Source organism: Somniosus microcephalus, chromosome 14 (genome assembly GCF_052327205.1).
Source record: "Somniosus microcephalus isolate GS21.2 chromosome 14, FLI_Smic_1.0, whole genome shotgun sequence".
Lineage (NCBI taxonomy): Eukaryota > Metazoa > Chordata > Chondrichthyes > Squaliformes > Somniosidae > Somniosus > Somniosus microcephalus.
The window spans coordinates 3,031,563-3,049,200 of NC_141000.1; the positions used below are offsets into that span (position 1 = coordinate 3,031,563).

The 17,638-nt window shown below is 46.8% G+C and overlaps 2 protein-coding genes across 2 annotated transcripts in view; both read left to right on the plus strand.

The window, feature by feature from the left end:
* Positions 1–5,453, plus strand: part of LOC147107264 (glutathione hydrolase 1 proenzyme-like) — a 176,947-nt gene extending 171,494 nt beyond the window's left edge. The window contains exon 13 of the mRNA XM_086006127.1: positions 5,163–5,453. Within this exon, the coding sequence (XP_085862253.1) occupies positions 5,163–5,315 (153 nt within the window). The 3' untranslated portion in view covers positions 5,316–5,453. The remainder of the gene's footprint in view (positions 1–5,162) is intronic.
* mcf2la (mcf.2 cell line derived transforming sequence-like a) overlaps positions 1–17,638 on the plus strand; it is a 581,983-nt gene that overhangs the window by 262,240 nt on the left and 302,105 nt on the right. The gene's annotated exons all lie outside the window — the stretch shown is intronic.

The window sequence follows — 17,638 nt, forward strand, 5'->3', positions numbered from 1 at the left end:
TCCTCCCCCTCTTAAAGGGGAGGGGCCTGCTGCAGCACAATCGGAGATCGTGAGTGCCGGCAACAGAGCCCGGCACCGAGGGGAAGTGCCGGGCTCTTGGGACACAGCCGGCACTACCCGGGGGGGGGCTCAGGAGGCCGGGGACGACGGCGCGAGGAGGTGCTGGCAGGCGGCCAGCAAAAAAAATGGCCGCCCCGCACCTCCCCTTTAATTAACGCCACTACCGCCGCAGGTAGGCCCCCCCTGAACCGGTCGCAAATTGCGACCAGCGTTAAAGCGGGGGGCGTGACCAAATATCACGATTGGGGCGGTAGCGGGGCGCTGTGCACACCGATGATGTCATCGGTGGCGGCGCAGCGCTACAGGCTAACGCCGCCATTAGCGCCCCGCTAAATTTCACGGGAGGCGTGGCCAGTGGCGCTAAAACCACTAAGTGCCCTCTTTGGGCGCTAACTGGTGGCACAGCCCACTGAATTTCTAGGCCTTAGTATCTCACCTGACCCCAACCCACCTGTTTTTGGGGGTTAAAATTCACCCTTGAGTCTTTTTACATCCAGGAACTCATGTTCAGCATGGGAGGAGGGTCTGTTACTAGCAATGCTCAGAGGACAGGAGGTCATACGTGTGAACTCCCATCATCCTTCTGGCTGTGAGCTGCCTAGACTTGTGTTCCAGGTCATTCCAGTTGCATTTTTGTCTGGTGATCTGAACTGCTTTCTGGTATCCTGGAGGCTTCAGCAGGTTTCAATCTAGCCTTTAACTGGAAAGGGAGAAAGAATCAAGCAGGCAATACTGGACCTCCTGGGGTGGGACTGTTGCAATAAGGTCAGCTGACTTTCTGCAACAGCCATCATCACTTGTTGCAGTAAAAGCTGTGATCAAGGAAGCGTGGACGCTAGCGGGGACCTGCTGGTGAATCTGATCTGGAACCTGCTGAAACCTCCAAGACACCAGAAAGCAGTTCACATCACGCAACAAGAATGTGGCTGCAATGACCTGGGACATGAGATCAGGCAGCTCTCAGCCAGAAGGATGATGGGAGTTCACATGCATGACCTCATGTCCTCTGAGTATTTCTAGTATCCTGTCCTCATCTACGCCATTCCGGCATCAGTAAATTGCAGGAAAAATCTGGAACATAAGAACATAAAAAATAGCAGCAGGATTAGGCCATTCGGCCCCTCGAGCCTGCTCCGCCAATCAATAAGATCATGGATGATCTTCTACCTCAACTCCACTTTCCTGCACTATCTCCATATCCCTTGATTCCCTTAATATCCAAAAATCTATCGATCTCTGTCTTGAATATACTCAATGACTGAGCCTCCACAGCCCTCTGGGGTAGAGAATTCCAAAGATTCACCACCCTCTGAGTGAAAAAAATTCTCCTCATCTCAGTCCTAAATGGCCAACCCCTTATTCTGAGACTGTGACCCCTGGTTCTAGACTCCCCTGCCAGGGGAAACATCCTCCCTGCATCTACCCTGTCAAAACTGTACACAATACTCCAGGTGTGGTCTCACCAGGGCCCTATATAATTGCAGTAAGACGTCTTTACTCTTATACTCAAATCCTCCTGTAATAAAGGCCAACATACCATTTGCTTTCCTAATTGCTTGCTGTACCTGCATGTCAACTTTCAGTGATTCGTGTACAAGGACACCCAGGTCCCTCTGAACACCAACATTTCCCAATCTCTCAACATTTAAAAAAATACTCTGCTTTTCTATTTTTCCGACCAAAGTGGATAACTTCACATTTCTCCACATTATATTCCATTTGCCATGTTCTTGCCCACTCACTTAGCCTGTCCATATCCCTTTGAAGCTTCTTTGCATCCTCCTCACAACTTACATTCCCACCCAGCTTTGTATCATCAGCAAACTTGGATATATTACATTTGGTCCCCTCATCCAAATCATTGATATAGATTGTGAATAGCTGAGGCCCAAGCACTGATCCCTGCGGTACCCCACAAGTTACAGCCTGCCAACCCAAAAATCACCCGTTTATTCCTTCTCTCTGTTTTCTGTCCGTTAACCAATCCTCAATCCATGCTAATATATTACCCCCAATCCCATGAGCCCTAATTTTGTTTAATAAACTCTTGTGTGGCACCTTATCGAATGCCTTCTGCAAATCCAAATACACCACATCCACTGGTTCCCCCTTATCTATTCTGCTGCTTACAACCTCAAAAAACTCTCACAGATTCGTCAAACATGATTTTTTTTCATAAGTCTGTGTTGACTCTGCCCAATCCTATTATTATTTTCTAAGTGCCCTGTTACTACATCCTTAATAATAGACTCCAGCATTTTCCCTACTACTGATGTCAGGCTAACTGGTCTGTAGTTCCCCGCTTTCTCTCTACCTCCTTTCTTAAATAGTGGGGTTACATTTGCTACCTTCCAATCCGCGGGATCTATGGAATTTTGGAAGATGACAACCAATGCATCCACGATCTCTATAGCTAACTCTTTCAAAACCTTAGGATGTAGGCCATCAGGTCATGGGGATTTATAGGCTTTTAGTCCCATTAATTTCTCCGGTACTACTTTTTTACTAATATTAATATCTTTCAGTTCCTCATTCTCACTAGACCCTTGGCTCTCCATTATTTCCGGTAAGTTTTTTGCATCTTCTTCCGTGAAGACAGACACAAAGGGGATGATTTTGCCAATGGGGGCGCTTTGGAGGTGGGACTGTTGCTTGTCGGGTTGATGTCCCGCCTCCATCGATTTGTGGCCAACCCATGCTATTTTCTCTTAATTTACCTTGTTAAGTCCGCCCAGCGGGCTTAGCAGGCCAATTAAGGGCAAGCCGGTTACAGAGAACATCAGAGTATGACATTTCATCTGTCAAAAAATTTTGACAGCTGAATTGTCAGTGTTTGACAGCTCTGTGAAGCTGTCAAACACTGACATTCTCTGTAGTTTGATGAGTTCTTGAATTCAAGACTCATCAAACCTCTTTCTTTAGCAGAAATTAGAAGGTTGTTGCATTGGACAATGCAGCAGCCATCTGTCATCTCTGCCACGGAGGTACGAGACTCTCCGCATACCCAACTCTTGAAGCCTGCAAGAAGAAACAAAGGTAAGTAAAGTTTTTCTAACACTTTCCACTTACCTCACTTCCTCACCTCTCCACACTTGCACTAATCACTTACCTTCACAGTGCACTTTTGCACCCCTTCGACCCTCGCAGGCCCACTACTCGCCTCGGTGACCCTGGCAGCATTCGCAGCCTTCGGGAAGCCCGCACTTGTGTGGATAAAATGGGGACAATCCTCTTATCTGCCTGTTAACTACCTGTTAACAGGCAGATAAGTGGCACTAATCCCCTTCCCGCCTCCAAGGAGACGGGACCCGGCGCAGGTCGGCTACCCGCCTCCAGGCAAGATGGCACAGAGGTGGGTTGGGGGTGGGTTGGGCAACCGCCCCCAAATTCTGCCATTTTTCTGGCAGTCCCGCCTCCATACCCACCTCCCCAGGACTGGCAAGATCGTGCCCAAAGTATTTGTTTAATTTCTCTGCCATTTCCTTATTCCCCATTATAATTTCTCCTGTCTCAGCCTGTAAGGGACCCACATTTACTTTCGCTAATCTTTTCCTTTTTACATACCTATAGAAGCTTTTACAGTTTGTTTTTAAGTCTCTAGCTAGTTTACTCTCATATTCTATTTTCCCTTTCTTTATCAATTTCTTGGTCCTCCTTTGCTGAATTCTAAAATCCTCCCAATCCTCAGGCTTACTACTCCTTTTGGCAGCATTATACCTGAACTATCTCCTCTTTGACGGCCTCCCATTATTCAGTTGTTCAATTTTTGATACCAATCAGGGTTAGATTCCTTTTCAACTCACTGAAATTAGCCCTCCTCCAGTTAAGTATTTTTAAGGCTGGATTGTACCTTGTCCTTTTCCATAACTATTCTAAACCTGATGATATTATGATCACTGTTCCCTAAATGTTCTCCCAGTGAAACATGCTCCATTTGCCCCACTTCATTCCCTTCCTCGTTGGGCTGGAAACACACTGATCAAGAAAATTCTCTTGTACACAGTTCAGGAATTCCTCCCCCTCTTTGCCCTTTACACTTTTACTATCCCAGTCTATATTAGAATAATTGAAGTCCCCCATTATCACTACTCTGTAGTTCTTGCACCTTTCTGTAATTTGCCTGCAAATTCACTCCTCTATCACCTGGTGGCTTATAGTATACATCCAGTAGCATAATAGCTCCTCTATTGTTCCTTGATTCTAACTAGATAGACTATTTCTTTGGCCATTCAACTACATCATCCCTCTCCAGTGCACCACTTCAAACGTAACACTTTGACTGAATGGCTTTGAGAGCTTGAGCCCATGATAGGCACTGTATAAATGCACATACTTTTTTAACGTGTGGAACTGATTAACAAGAGAGTCAGTGGCGCTGGATAGATAGCGTGATATAAGAAGGTCTTGTATACCTGTGTCTGCCAATACAGAAGGAAGCAAAACACAGTTACCTTCCCTAATATTGACAGGATTGTGGTGATTGGAAGAGTTTGAGATGGAGAGAAGAAGAAAGATTTTGACTGGGCTGGATTGAAGTTCTATTTTCCCTTTCTTTATCAACTTCTTGGTCCTCCTTCGCTGAATTCTAAAAGCCTCCTAATCCTCAGGCTTACTACTGTTTTTGGCAACATTATAAGCCACTTCCTTTGATCTAATACTATCTTTAACTTCTCTTGTTAACCACAGTTGGACCACTTTTCCTGTGGGGTTTTTGTGCCTTAAAGGAATGTATATTTGTTGTAAATTATGTATTAATTCGTTAAATGCTAGCCATTGCTTCTCTACCATCATACCCGTTATTGTAGTTTCTCAATCTACCTTAGCCAACTCGTCCCTCATACCTACGTAGTTTGCTTTGTTTAGATTTAAGACCCTCATTTTGGATTTAACTAAATCACTTTCAAACTTAATATAAAATTCTATCATATTATGATCACTCTTCCCTAAGGGCCCCTTTACTACAAGGTTATTAATTAACCCTTTCTCATTGCACAATACTAGATCTAAAATAGCTTGTTCCCTAGTTGTATTTTTTATTGCTGAATTGCAGTTTTGACGATGAATTTGTAGTAGTTACTGACCTTGTTTGTTTTGTTTTTCAGGCTGTACAAGAAGGCTTGCAAGCGAGACACCATACGTTGAATATTCTAACCAAGCCTACATCAGGGGGTGTGGTCCAGGCCATCGTCAGAGATGAAGGAAAGTGGTTTGCTGAGTCAGACTATCGAAAAGGTGGCAAACCTGCAGGTTACTGATGGGCTCGTGCAATCAGCCAACCTGAAATTGTGTTGAAGTCCAGACTTACAGCAGTACTGTATATAGGTTTATGAATGAGTAATCCAGGGAGCCACACTGTGTGAACATAATCAATAAACAAATCCTTTTATCAAGTTCCTCCAATGCACTGATTTTATATTTACTATATTTTTACTCTGCAAAAGCCAATCTTACTGAAGCAGACCCAGACGGGTGTTGCAAAGTTAGTTATCGGATACAGTATAGCCTCAACAATCTTCTCATCCAGATTCATCATTTTGAAATATTTTAAATGCAATCATTTAAAAAATAACTGAGGAGTGGGGGAGGAAATGGGTACACAGAGAGTTAAACAGTCTGCTTTCAGCTCTCAGACCCAGGGCCAAATCTAGCCCAGGCCAGGCTGATGGGATGAAAATCTCTCTTTGCTGGCTGCAAGAGTTCAACATGAACGGTGTTTGAACACTTCCCAATCCAGAACTCACAGCACAAAACTGCCCCATATCTGGCACTTCGTTAAATCGTCCATCTCATTCAAAGAGGCCCCAGGATTGCCTGGTGTGGGAAATGAAAAAATACACTCCACCAGAGACAAATTCAACCCACTCTGGTAAAGTTTGCAAACTCCCAACAATTATTTTTAAATTGTATTTTGGATTGGTACTTTATTCCAAGTCCAAAACTAGACAGGGAGAGGATGCCTTGAGTTCGAAGCTGTACTTTGTCGATTATCAATTATTAATCTTATTTTCATTAGGCCCAAGCATCAGGTTAGTGGAAATCCTTTTTACTTTTGGTGTCTGATTATCAGTTTAGAAATTTCTGGACAGTGAGTTCAAAGTTGGACTGTTCAATGGGTTGGTAGTGATAACAAAGATTGAAGCCCAAGTTCAAAGTGAGGATCTGCACACCTCTCAGAGCCTTCCCTGGCCTTGCACTATCGTCAGATACAGTGGGGATGAATTTCTGCAGTGGTTCTTCTGCTGGTTCACCATAACTTCAGTGGAAGGAATGCCAGATAATGGGCACAAATGCTGTTTATGCGTTTTCCATGGGCTCTGCCAAAGTTACGGCAGATGAGCAGGAGAACCTCTGGTGAAGTTCTGCCCACTCTCTTGCTCCTGTTCTTTCCATTAGATGCAATGCTTTCCCTTCATTGTGACCATTTCCACCTCAGTCCATTCTCTGGCCGATGACGTTTGATTGTATCTGTGGTTGAATAGCTTGTGTGATAATAGAATGATTCTCCTCAGGGTTCTTGAACACATTTGGGTTCATTTTTTCCTCAGGTTTCCTTAAAATACTGTGATTCGTAAAATTATTTTCATGTTTTGCTGTACATTTTACAAACTTTATTTCACTGCCATGTTATGAAAATGTCAATAAATTTTGAAACCAAGTTGTTCTTTGCTTATCTGTGAGTCCTGTATCTTGGGGGACAGGGTGGTACTGTGTGCTGGATGCAGTCCTTGAACCTCGAGAATTTGGATTTCAATCCAGCCCAGGCAAAATCTTTCTTCTTCTCTCCATCTCAAACTCTTCCAATCACCACAATCCTGTCAATATTAGGGAAGCCATGGTGTGGAGATGCCGGTGTTGGACTGGGGTAGACAAATGTAAGAAATCACACAACACCAGGTTATAGTCCAACAGCTTTATTTGAAATCACAAGCTTTCGGAGTGCTGCTCCTTCGCCAGGTGAAGTGGAGAGATGCATAAAAACACAGCTTATATAGTCAGAGAATAATGTCAGATGTTTACAGGTAATCTTTCTAACTGCCATTTATCACACCTCGGCAGAGAGATAATCACAGCAATCAAAGGTGTAAATGGTGTCCAAACAGGTCAGTCAGGAAAACATTACATCAAAGAACAATGAGGTGGGGTCACAAGGGGTCAAATGTTGCAGATGCTGGGGTCTGTATGAAAAACAAAAAAACAGACAAAAAACATTTTTTTTGCTGGAAATCACAGCAGGTCCGGCCGCATCTGTGTGGAGAGAACAAGCCAACGATGACTCGAGTCTGGAGGACCCTACGTCAGGTGGGGTTACATGTAGCGTGACATGAATCCAAGATCCCGGTTCAGGCCGTCCTCATGGGTCCGCACAAAATTAGGGCTCATGGGATTGGGGGTAATATACTAGCATGGATTGAGGATTGGTTAATGGACAGAGAGTAGGAATAAACGGGTCATTTTCGGGTTGGCAGGCTGTAACTAGTGGGGTACCGCAAGGATCAGTGCTTGGGCCTCAGCTATTCACAATCTACATCAATGATTTGGATGAGGGGACCAAATGTAATATATCCAAGTTTGCTGATGATACAAGGCTGAGTGGGAATGTAAGTTGTGAGGAGGATGCAAGGAGGCTTCAAGGGGATATAGACAGGCGAAGTGAGTGGGCAAGAACATGGCAAATGGAATATAATGTGGAGAAGTTATCCACTTTGGTAGGAAAAATAGAACAGCAGAGTATTTTTTAAATGGTGAGAGATTGAGAAATATTGGTGTTCAGAGGGACCTGGGTGTCCTTGTACACGAATCACTGAAAGTTAGCATGCAGGTACAGCAAGCAATTAGGAAAGCAAATGGTATGCTGGCCTTTATTACAAGAGGATTTGAGTATAAGAGTAAAGACGTCTTACTGCAATTATATAATTATATAGGGCCCTGGTGAGACCACACCACGTTGGAGAATGGCCGTTCCCCAGAGGCAAAGGTCTGGAAAATTGTCCCTCTCATGTTCCATACAGTAGTTACTTTTTATACTTTCTGATTTCAAGGTTTCACCTGATTAAACCTGATAATTATTATGAGAGATAAATTCCAAATGCGGTTATGCCCAATAAAAACCCTGATATACAATCATCGACTTAAAGCTGAAAAAAATTAAAAGATAGAAATTCTTTCCTTGCCTTATATAGCAGGATGAGTTACAGCAGTCAGCATTCACCTACTTTTCAATAAAAATAGATTCCCACTCACTGATTCAGTTCATCACTCACTGTCCAGCGAATTATTTATTGTGCACAGTTTTGTTCTCCTTACCTAAGGAAGGATATACTTGCCATAGAGGGAGTTCACCAGACTGGTTCCTGGGATGGGGGATTGTCCTATGAGGACAGATTGAGTAGACTAGGCCTATATTCTCTAGAGTTTAGAAGAATGAGAGGTGATCGCATTGAAACATACAAAATTCTTACAGGGCTTGACAGGTAGATGCAGGGAGGATGTTTTTCCTGGCTGGGGAGTCCAGAACCAGGGGTCACAGTCTCAGAATAAGGGGTCGGGCATTTAGGACTGAGATGAGGAGAAATTTCTTCACTCAGAGGGTGGTGAATCTTTGGAATTCTCTACCCCAGAGGGCTGTGGAGGCTCAGTCGTTGAGTATATTCAAGACAGAGATCGATAGATTTTTGAATATTAAGGGAATCAAGGGATATGGGGATAGTGCAGGAAAGTGGAGATGAGGTAAGATAAGATCAGCCATGATCTTATTGAATGGCGGAGCAGGCTCAAGGGGCTGAATGGCCTACTCCTGCTCCTATTTCTTATGTTCTTATGTAGGTACAGAGTAGACACATTCCCATAACGGGAAAAGGAAGGTCATCCAAAGCTACAGCTCCCTGGATGATTAAAGATATAGAGGTCAAAATGAAACAGAAAAAAAAAGGTTTATGACAATTGTAAGCTTCAAAATATTGTAGATAACAAGCTGAATATAGAAAGTATAAAGAAAATCTAAGAAAGGAATAAGGGGCAAAGAGGGAGTATTAGAATAGATTAGCGGCTAACATAAAAGGGAACCCAAAGTCTTTTATAAACACATAAACAGTGAAAGGGCAGTCAAAGAAAGGGTGGGGCGGATTCGGGACCAACAAACTAGGAGATCTTCTTGTGGAGGCAGAGGGCATGGCTGAGGTACTAAATGAGGACTTTGCATCTGTCTTCACCTGAGAAGAGGTTGCTGCCAATTAAGCAGTAAAGGAGGAGGCAGTTACGATACTGAATGGGATAAAAATAGATGAAGAGTATGTACTTAAAAGTTTGGCAGTCCTCAAAGTAGGAAAGTCACCCGGTCCGGATTGGTTGCATCCTAGGTTACTGAGGGAAGTAAGGGTGGAAATTGCGGAGGCTCTGGCCACAATCTTTCAATCCTCCTCGGATATGGGGGTGGTGCCAGAGGCCTGGAGGATTGCAAATGTTACACCCCTGTTTAAATAACTGGAGAACACTAAATCCGGCAATTACTGGCCAGTCAGCCTAACGTCACAGATGGCGAAACTTTTCGAGATAATAATACGGGACAACTTAATTGGTATTTGTAAAAATTATGGACTAAGAAATGAAACAAGCACGGATTTGTTAAAGGCAAATCATTTTTGACTAACTTCATTGAGTTCTTTGATGAAGTAACGCAGAGGGTCGGTGTGGATATTGTGGGTGATGTGTATATGGACTTTCAAAAGGCGTTTAACATAGTACCAGATAATACACTTGTTAGCAAAATTAAAGCCCACGGGATTAAAGGGACAGTGGGAGCATGGATGCAAAATTGGCTAAGGGACAGAACGCAGAGAATAGTGGTGAGTGGTTGTCTTTCAGACTGGAGGGAAGTATACAGTGGTGTTCCCCGGGGGTATTAGGATCACTCCTCTTGTTGATATATATTAATGACCTGGAGTTGGGTATACAGGGCATAATTTCAAAGTTTGCAGATGATACGAAACTCAGAAAAGCAGTACCGTTTTGGATACTGCTGGGGGAGATGGTTTCTCCACGTTTTGGAGCTGGAGCTGCGGCAGGAGTCACCGTGGAGCATCCACGAAGCTGAGCTCTTCGTGGATAGCACATTTAACGAGGTGGTCACACCACAGGTAAAGAGTGCACAGGCAGACAGGGAATGGGTGACTGCCAGACGGAGTAAAAGAACTAGGAAGGCAGTTCAGGAGTCCCCTGGGCCCATCTCCCTCTCCGACAGATTTTCTGTTTTGGATACTGCTGGGGGAGATGGTTTCTCAGGGGAATGCAGCAAGAGCCAAGTCCGTGGCACTACAAGTGGCTCAGCTGCACAGGAGAGGAGGAAACAGAGTGAGAGGGCAATAGTGATAGGGGATTCTATTGTAAGAGGAACAGATAGATGTTTCTGTGGCCGCAGACGTGACTCCAGGATGGTATGTTGCCTCCCTGGTGCCAGGGTCAAGGATGTCACTGAACGGCTGCAGGGCATTCTGAAAGGGGAGGGCGAACAGTCAGAGTTCGTGGTTCACATTGGTACCAACGACATAGGTAGAAAGAGAAACGAGGTCCTGCAACAAGAATTTAGGGAGCTAGGTAGCAGATTAAAAAGCAGGACTTCAAAGGTTGTAATCTCTGGATTACTCCCGGTGCCACGTGCTAGTGAGTATATGAGTAGGAGGTAGCCATCCTTTCCATGCTGATGCGTTCATGCACCACTGACTCCACAAAGGCTCTGGTCATGTTCGCTATGGACCCCTCCATTCGCTTCACACTCGCAGTGACCCTAGAGACAAAACCTGCCAGAGACTCCTGCATCTGTGCCTGGAGTTCCATCACCTCTGATCTTATGGATGGACCCAGAGGCAGAGGGTTGACATGCTGCTGAGCCGAGCTGGCAGAGTCCTGCGCCCTCCGACTAGGACTCTCCACTGCTGTCCCTGTCTCCACAATCTGCTGATGCTCACTTGTGAGCTGTGATACACCAGGTGACAACACTACTCTATGTCCCGAAAGTCCCACTGAGGTGTGAGTGTCTGCGCTGGTGCTGGGTGCACTGAATTCAGCTGATGCTGCGCCCTCAGAGGTTGCAGCTTCCTCTGAGGAGTCTGGCTGCTCAGCCTCTTCTTCCTGGCTAGGGGGGACGGATGCTTGTGATGGTCCTGTGGGGGAGTAAAGGAAAGAGTCAGAGATGTGATGCTAAGGCTACATGCACATAGCTTTTTGCAGATGCTCATAAGTGCATCTGTTACAGCTTCACAATCATTATCAGCGACTCATGCAATGTCAAAGAGAGAGATGGGAAACTTTTCTGTCACCAGCTTGCTGTGTTACACCCGTCTGTCCGTCCCCCACGCGCGAATCATCCTCAATGCCCTTAATTTCCAGGACGGCCTCCTCCCAGGGGGGTCAGGTGGGCTATTGTTGGTGGCCCTCCTCCTGTCCTGGCTCGCTCTCTTTTGTTGTGAGTTCTCTTTTCCTGCAATGAGGGAGACAAGTGGAGGTTGAGTGAGAATGAAGGAGTGAGTGTAGAGATTGCATAGCATAGATACTTAGAAGGAGACAAAGATGGAGTGAGGTTGCAAGACCAAGGGCCCTCCCTGTGTGTTGTCAGTTGTGTTCAAAGCATCAGAGTGATAGGAAGTGTGAGGGCTGCACATATGTGAATGTGAGCATAGAGAGGGAATGGGTAAGGGTGCATGGATGTCAGTGTCAAGTGGGATGTGCAGGAAGAGATTGCTAAAGCTGAGTGCTGGTGAGGAAAGGCAATGGGGATCAGATTGAGGGTGATGGGAAATTCATACTCACTTTTCCAGGGCGCTGAAGGTCATGAAATCTTTTCCTGCACTGTATCCAGGTTCTGCGGGTGACTCCCAAGGAGTGGACCTCCTCAGCCTTAAGAGGGCGCTAATGGGACGCAAAGCAACTAGCGCCCAGGCGTGGCACTGCCCACGCTCCCGGCAAAATTCAGTGGGAGGTTAGTGGTGGCGCTAACTGGTAGCGCCCTGCGGCGCTGCGCCGTTGGCGATGACATCATTGGCGTGCGCAGTGCCCCGCTCACGCCCCGGCCACGATCTTCGGGAGCGCCCCCTGACTTCCCGCCGGACGCTATGTCCGACAGGGTCAGGGGGGCGTACCTGCGGCCGGGGAGGCGCAATTTAAAGGCGAGGTGCGGGGCGGCCATTTTTGTTACTGGCCGCCTGGCAGCACCTGCCTGCGCTCCCGTCCCAGACCTCCTGAAATGCCCCCCCCCCCCCCGCGGAGTGCTGGCTGTGCTCCAAGAGCCCGGCACTTCTCTTGAGTACTGGGCTCTTTTGCCTGCACTCCCGATCCCCTGGGGCCCAGCTGGGCCCCAGGTCGTGCTGCACAAGGCCCCTCCCCTTTAAGAAAGGGAGGTAGGCCTGTAAGTGCAAGGTTCTCAAAATTCCCGCACTCCCCGTAATTATGGATCAAGGGACCCTGTTTTGGACAAGTTATTAAAACCAGGGTACCCAAAATGGCTTCTGTTACCTCGTGACCAAAACTGACAGGATTTTTAAAACAAGGCTCTGCAGACAAGCAGGCCCAGAGACAAAACTTAAAATGCAGGAATCTGTGAAACAGGACTCTCTGGAGCCAGCCAGACAAAGTAAATGCAGAATATGCATTCATTCGACTTGAATCCAATCAAGCTAGACTGGGCCTATAATCGTGTTTAATCGGTATCAGCTCACAGTAGCCATCAAGTTAGGATGGGGACAATTAAGTCTTATCCATGACAAACAACCAGGACATCGGGGCCATTAGACCCGGAGACAACCACTCCAAAAGTCGTTAAAGTAAATGGTTGTAATCATTTAAACAAGCCCGCCAAAAGTTAAACAATGGACTGACCTGATTTGGCGCGCAGATGAGTTGAAGAACGGGTATAATTGCAGGCCCATCAGTAGCAATCGCGGGCTTATTGCTCTTGACTCTGACCTCTTGCCTGTGGCCTTGGCCTGCTGCTGCTCGTACTCGCGCCCTGGCCTCGTGGCGGGTTCTCTTCTCGCTCCCCGCATCACCCAACAACCAAGGACGCCCATTACACCGGGGCCAAACGCGGGAGGAGAATGAGACCCAAGTTCAAAGCCACAAAGGACACACAGGCCACAAAGGGGCTGACGAGACGAGACGAGACGAGGCGGAGAAGAAGGTAAACCGATAAGAGCAGAGAAGGGCAGCGAAAGACGCATTGGTAAAACCTCAAATGCCTAGTTATAAGCTGGCGTTTGGTGAAGAAGTTGGCAGCGCATGTATGGACAGTGAGAATAAGTTGGCGTTTGAACATTGCGAATAAGCAGGCATTCGAAGAGTGGGTGGCAGCGCCCGTGACGAATATACTGGCGTTCGAAGCATGGGTAGTAAAATCTTTTAGACGGTAAAGACCGCCAATCGACTCTGACCATAACATTACCGCCGACGACCGCCTGAGGGAGAAGAAGAAGAAAACCCATCACGACGAGACGACGACAATAGCTGAGGAAAAGGCAGGGTGCTTCACATCAAGAACTTCAGCGCCGCACCCTGAGACCACGTGACGACGGGGTACCCCAAAGGACAGGGAGGACAGACCTCAAAACTCACAACCGTTAAAGCAACAGGTTTTGGATTGGTGAGCATGAATTCCTGGCCCCTCATAGCTTAATCTAGTTAGGTATAGGGGGTGGGATAAGGATAAGGGGATTGTTAATGTAGTCATTTTCCCTCGATGTGCCGTGTGTTCCCCATTCCCATATAAATGTAATTGTTTTATGCCTGTATTTTCATACCAGTAATTTTCTTAAGATTGTTGTATTCTGCCTTTAATAAAATTTTGGTTTTCTTGCACCAAACCACTTGTCTACTCAATTTTCTGTATCGCTGCCTGTACCTAAGTCCGGTGTCTAGAACCCAGGGGTGTGGGAGCGATTCGAACTGCTCAAAAGGGGACAGTCAGAGGCGAAGCTGGCTGGGCACACACACCACCCCCTACAGGCCTGCAATACCACGGCGTGACGGTCCGCAGCGTGTGGCGCTGTGGCACATAACACCGCAATATTGACTCACAGCGCCCTAAGAGGGATGCCGGGTGCTTCCAGTAGCGCCCTGCATCCCTCTTGGGGCGCAAGCAGTCAATTTCCGGTGCAGGGATGCTAATTTTTCCGGGGCGCTACTTTTAGTGCCTCGGCGAAGTTAGCCCCCCCAATTGGGGCACTACTCAATTTTTAGCCCAATGGCTCTAATGAAGAGATAGTAACGGACTTCAGGAGGACATAAATTGGTAGAATGGGTAGGCAAGTGGCAGATGAAATTTAATGCAGAGAAGTGCGAAGTGATATACTTTGGTAGGACGAATGAGGAGAGGAAATATAAACTAAATGGTACAATTTTAAAGACGATGCAGGAACAGAGAGCTCTGGGGGTGTATCTGCGCAAATCTTTGAAGGTGGCAGGGCAAGTTCTGAAGGCTGTTAAAAAGCAGATGGGTTCCTTGGTTTTATTCATAGAGCAAGGAAGTTACGCTAAACCTTTATAAAACACTGGTTAGGCCTCAGCTGGAGTATTGTGTCCAATACTGGGCACCACACTTTAGGAAGGATGTCAAGGCCTTGGAGAGGGTGCAGAAAAGATTTACTAGAATGGTACCGGGGATGAGGAACTTCAGTTATGTGGAGAGACTGGAGAAGCTGAGATTGTTCTCCGTAGAGCAGAGAAGATTAAGAGGGGATTTGATAGAGGTGTTCAAAATGATGAAGGGTTTTAATAGAGTTTCCACTGGCAGAAGGGTCGGTAACCAGAGGACACAGATTTAAGGTTATTGTCAAAAGAACCAGAGGCGACATGAGGGAACAGCGAGTTGTTGTGATCCAGAATGCACTGCCTGAAGGGGCGGTGAAAGCAGATTCAATAGTGACATTCGAAAGAGAATTGGATAAATACTTGAAGGGAAAAAAAATGACAGGGCTATGGGGAAAGAGCGGGGAGTGGGATTAATTAGCTAGCTCTACCAAAGAGCCATAATAGACATGATGGGCCAAATGGCCTCCTTCTGTACTGTCACATTCTATGATTCTATAAATGCAATCTTCTTCTTCTTCTTAGGCAGTCCCTCGGAACCGAGGATGACTTGCTTCCACATTAAAAATGAGTTCGCAGGTGACTGATTAGTCCAATGCGGGACCTACAGTCTCTGTCACAGGTGGGGCAGACGGTGATTGAAGGGGCGGGTGGGTGGGGTGCTTGGGTTGACGTGCGCTCCTTGCGCTGCCTGCACTTGGCTTCCGCTTGCTCCCGGCGAAGAGACTCGAGGTGTTCGGCGCCTTCCCGGATGCTTCTCCTCCACTTTGTGCGGTCTTGGGCCAGGGATTCCCAGGTGTCGGTGGGGATGTTACACTTTTCCACTATAAATGCAATCACTATTGTTCTGTAGACAAATGCAGCACGGGTTCCACAGACAGCAAGTGACCAGCTAACCAGTTTTAGTTGAGGGAGAAATACTAGTCTGTCCACCTGAATCAAGCAAGCAGCATCTCAGTTCAATGTCTCATCTGCAAGACAGAACAGCACCTCTGACAATGCCGACATCCCTCAGCGCTGCACTGAAGTGTCAGCCGAAGATACAATGCTTGATTCCTGATTCAAGGGTTGAACCCACAGCCTTCTGACACTGAGACAAAGTTGAGATCCACTAGGAACTGGGTCACCACTGCACAAATTCATAGACCCTTGCATTCAGAGCAAAGACTTTTATTCGATCAGTCTGGACTGGGTTCAAACACAGATCCAGAGGTAGAAGGGCAAATTTTTAACTTTCTAACTTATCCATTACTCTCATGAAGCATATTATTAGCCTATATAACTCACTTCAAAGAGTGGCCCCCAATTTAAGCTGACAAAGTTGATATGACATATGTAACTCATATCTTTACTCTCCCACAGGTTCATCAAGAGCCCCCCACCACTGTCCAGGAGGAAGAGAAGACAACTCCTCAGAGGAGCCTCCAGCCTCTGAGGGCGCAGTGTCACCAGATACAAGCGCACCCAGCACCAGCGCAGAGACGCACACCTCGGTGGGTCCCTCGTGAGATAGGGTAATGTTGTCACCTGATGTCTCACGACTCACAAGTGAGCAAGAGCAGCTGGTGGAGACAGGGACAGCAGTGGAGACTCCTCGCCGGAGGGCGCAGGATGCTCCCAGCTCTGCTCAGCTGCATGCAGACGCTGAGCCTCGGTGGCCATCCAGTAAGAGGGTGATCCTGGAGGTGTAGCAAGACGTGCAGGAGACTTTGATAGGTTTTGCGACCACGATGTCTGCAAATGTTCAGAGAATGGAGGAGTCTATCTCCAACATGAGTACCACCATGTTGCAGGTGATGGCAACTGTAGGCTCATCCATGGATAGGATGGCCACCTGCATGGAGCAGCTAATGCGCCACTCACAGCAGCACATGGTCTCTATGGAGAATAGATAGCTATCTATGGAGAATAGATGGCAGACGCTCATAGACCTCATGGCCCCATTGCTCTCCAGCTCCTTGCTAACAAGGAAATGCGGGTGGCCCATGAGAGGGATGATGGTGAGAAGGGACATGGAAGTGGGGGCTCCTCTCAAAGCGCTCACATTTCTCCCCTGTTGCCCCCCCTCCCCGCCCAGTCAGGGCCCCAGATGGCTCCTTGGATCGCGATGGCCGAGTATGTCCCTGCACAATCGCAGGAGGAACAGACTTTTGTGGGGCCATCACAGGCTCCAAAACCCAGAGGACATCCGCCAAAAGTGTCCATGCAGTCACACAGTGAGAAGCCTGCCTCTACCTCTGCTGAAGCCACAGTGGTAGCACCTCGTAGAAGAACATAACATAAGAACATAAGAAGTAGGAGCAGGAGTAGGCCATACGGCCCCTCGGGCCTGCTCCGCCATTCAATAGGATCATGGCTGATCCGAATCTAGACTCACATCCACTTCCCTGCCCTCTCCCCATAACCCTAATTCCCTTATCTGCTAGGAAACTGTCTATCTCCATTTTAAATTTATTTAATGTTGCAGCTTCCACAGCTCTCTGGGGTAGCAAATTCCATAGATTTACTACCCTCTGAGTGAAGAAGTTTCTCCTCATCTCAGTTTTGAAAGCGCAGCCCCTTATTCTTAGATTATGCCCCCTAGTTCTAGTCTCACCCATCAATGGAAACATCCTCCCCGCATCCACCCGATCAAGCCCCCTCACAATCTTATATGTTTCGATAAGATCGCCTCTCATTCTTCTGAACTCCAATGAGTAGAGTCCCAACCTACTCAACCTTTCCTCATACGTCAACCCCCTCATCTCCGGAATCAACTGAGTGAACCTTCTCTGAACTGCCTCGAGAGCAAGTATATCTTTTCTTAAATATGGAAACCAAAACTGCACGCAGTATTCCAGGTGTGGCCTCACCAATACCCTGTATAACTGCAGCAAGACTTCCCTGTTTTTATACTCCATCCCCCTTGCAATAAAAGCCAAGATTCCATTGGCCTTCCTGATCACCTGCTGCACCTGCATACTAACTTTTTGTGTTTCATGCACCAGGACCCCCAGATCCCTTTGTA